The sequence below is a fragment of the Rhincodon typus genome, chromosome 43 (genome assembly GCF_021869965.1).
Source record: "Rhincodon typus isolate 14 chromosome 43, sRhiTyp1.1, whole genome shotgun sequence".
NCBI classification, from domain to species: domain Eukaryota; kingdom Metazoa; phylum Chordata; class Chondrichthyes; order Orectolobiformes; family Rhincodontidae; genus Rhincodon; species Rhincodon typus.
In genome coordinates, this window is record NC_063374.1 from 6216480 (window position 1) to 6219518 (window position 3039).

Genomic DNA, 3039 nt, shown 5'->3' on the forward strand with positions numbered 1-3039 from the left:
ATCCCTGCATTTCCCACGGCCAATCCACCCTAACCTGCACATCCCTGCATTTCCCACGGCCAATCCACCCTAACCTGCACGTCCCTGCATTTCCCACGGCCAATCCACCCTAACCTGCACGTCCCTGCATTTCCCACGGCCAATCCACCCTAACCTGCACACATCCCTGGGCACTATGGGACAATTTAGCACGGCCAATCCACCCTAACCTGCACATCTTTGGACTGTGGGAGGAAACCAGAGCACCCAGAGGAAACCCATGCAGACACAGGGAGAATGTGCAAACTTCACACAGACAGTCGCCCGAGGTTGGAATCGAACCTAGGTCCCCGGTGCCGTGAGGCAGCAGCGCTAACCACTGTGCCACCTTTCTGGAGTTTAGGATTCCAATCCCACTCTAGCAGACAGCGAAATCTGCATCAAAAGTGAATGATTACATTTGGAATAAAAGTCTAGCCTAATGTTCAGTGTCGTAAAAGCTCATCTCGTTCACTAATGTTCTTGAGGCAATGTGGTTGGATACTTAACTCTAAGGAATTGGCTACATACGTTGGCCCAGTCAAACACGCTCATCTCCCATGAAAGAATAAAAAAGACAGACTGATATCTTTCTAGCAAATCTTTCTGGTGCCTTCTCCAATGGTTTGTACACCACAGAGAGCAGGTCCATTTAGTGTATGTGTTTGTGGGGTTGGATACACAATTAAAAAAAAACAAACAAACTTAAGACATAGTGTGAACGAAACAAAACCTTCTCTCGTCTCCGGCTTGTCTCCTGGGGCCTGTCCTGCAGCCGGTTGCCCTCCAGCCGCTGGATTTCCTCGGATTAACTTGGAAGTGAGAGTGGATACCCCCGTGACAGCCCAGCCTGCCCAACTGCCAGTCATCAGGGCACCTGTGGGACTTGACGCAGCGGAGTTGATGTCTTTCTCTACAAAACAAGGCGAACGCTCAGTCAGCAGAGCGATGATATTAGTTTTCACCCGAGTGGATAATCCAAAGGACTGCCATCTGAAAGATAAGACCCTCGTACCAGGGCAGTACTCCCTCATTATTACAGCAGTAGTGACCGTAGGAACCAGTGTCTGTCACCTCCGATGCAATTCTTACTTTGTTTCTGGTTTAGGGATCTAGGCAAACTTTGGGGGTTAAAGGGCCTATTAATCATCAAAGAGGGGGGAGGCTACTATGATGAAAGTCATGGAATCTCCAATCTACAAACGTCTGACACATGAACCTGATCCCATATCGGGTGTAGGCTTAAAGATCCAACATATGAACATTTCCCGTGCTTACAAACCACTACTTTACATTGTCCTGCATTATGTTTCAACTTGCAAACAAATTGAATTGCAAACAGACTCTGGAACAGAATCCGTTCGTAACCCAAGAACTGCCTCCATCAACATTATTTTTGGAATTTGGATTTCGAGCCAGCGGCAGATGTGTGTTGGTTATTTCTGTGAAGGATTTTCTTTATTGAATAGAAGGATCAGAGCGTCTTTCTAGAGCAATATCTAAATCCAGCATGTATCAGTAAGGTGACTGCAGACACCCTGCACTGTTAATTGTCAAGACAGTATCTTTTTTATTTTTCTGCATCTTTTTTAAATGTCAAGGTTTGTGGAAGGGGGTTGCTGGCTTTTAAGTAGTAGGTTACCTGACACTCCCTGCAATTGAGGGGGGGGGGTGTTGATGGGGAGAGGAGATTACTACAGACAATCTAGCACAGAGAGTGCACACAAGGTTGGATTCAGCTGGCAATATATAGCTGACTGGTCTGTGGAGCGGCGACCAGTTGGTCACCTTCGGCCTGACAACACCTACGTGATTAGCTCCCAGGTAGCTAACCAGCTCGCGGGTGTGAGCGACATGGCCGAAAGCCTCCAGACTTCTGGGATGGGAGGTGGTGTCTCTCTTCAGTAGAAAGTACCTTAAAGAAGTCAGTTTCTTTCCCCTCACTAGTTGTTGCAGCTGTTGCTTCCAGCCAACAAGAACCTTAAACAAGCAAGAGACTTTTAAGTCACGAACCAGTTGCTCTGTGCCTCTTGCAAGGAAGTGAAAAGCACCTGAAGGAGAAAGATTGAAGAGCAGCAAGCTGTAGAGTTCATCTCCATGAAACCTGTACAAAGGGACTGCTAAACTGCCTTCTCAGTTTTCCCCTCCATCCATAATACCACTTTTATTTTTCCGGATAATGGAGGGGTCAGTTTTACAAGGGGGTTAGAATTTAAACTAATCAAGTTATATGTTGTTCATTCATCATTTTTTTACCGGTATCTATTGGTGACAGTCATTCTTGCTAAATACAGAAACTCAGTCTGCACTTTCCATTGACCTGATGGGGAATTGTGCACTTTGATAAAATCTTTTAAAAAAACTCTTATGGGGCATGATTTTCAGTGTGCTATCCTACATCCCCTCCTCCGTCCAGTGAGTTGTGACATATAGAAAAATGTTCACACTGTTGGGTTGATGTCAGGTAGACACCATTCTCTAAGCATGGACCTCAGGCGAATGCATAGCAAAGAAATAAAGACTGGGAACATTGCAGGTAGGGCAAAGACAAAGCTTTTTTTTTCCCCAGTTCGGAGAATCCAGGATGAAGCAAGTCATGTTTTCACTCAGCCAGGGATCAGCTCCTCTCTCAGGGAGAGAGCTCAGGGGTTAAGTCTGCGAAGCTTCTAAAGCAAGACCGTTTGGTTAGAGAGCTGCAGCTCATTAGAAGCGAGCAAGTCTAGGGCTGTCGGCTTTTGGAAAGTTCCCATGGGCAGAACTGGAAAGGACCCACTGCACTGCATCTGCAGTCTATGGCGGAGAAACCACCGGCTGAGCAGAAATATTGCGATGGGGTGTTATTTCTGTGGACTCAAGTTGGTGCTCAGAAAGAAAAGTTCAGACTTTGATTCGCCCTGTATTTGAAATGCCTACAATATTTGGATAATTGGTTGGTTTTTTCTCTTATTCTGCGTAATAAACTTCTGTAGTTAAAAGAGTATCAGTTGCCTTATGTGAATATGTTTCAGAGACTGACCATCA

General features: G+C 45.8%; 1 protein-coding gene across 1 annotated transcript in view; it reads right to left on the reverse strand.

Moving 5' to 3' along the window:
* LOC109923999 (N-terminal kinase-like protein) overlaps positions 1-1067 on the reverse strand; it is a 9038-nt gene extending 7971 nt beyond the window's left edge. The window contains exon 1 of the mRNA XM_048619808.1: positions 752-1067. Coding sequence (XP_048475765.1) covers positions 752-1052 — 301 coding nt within the window. The 5' untranslated portion in view covers positions 1053-1067. The remainder of the gene's footprint in view (positions 1-751) is intronic.
* Between the last annotated feature and the right edge of the window lie 1972 nt (positions 1068-3039).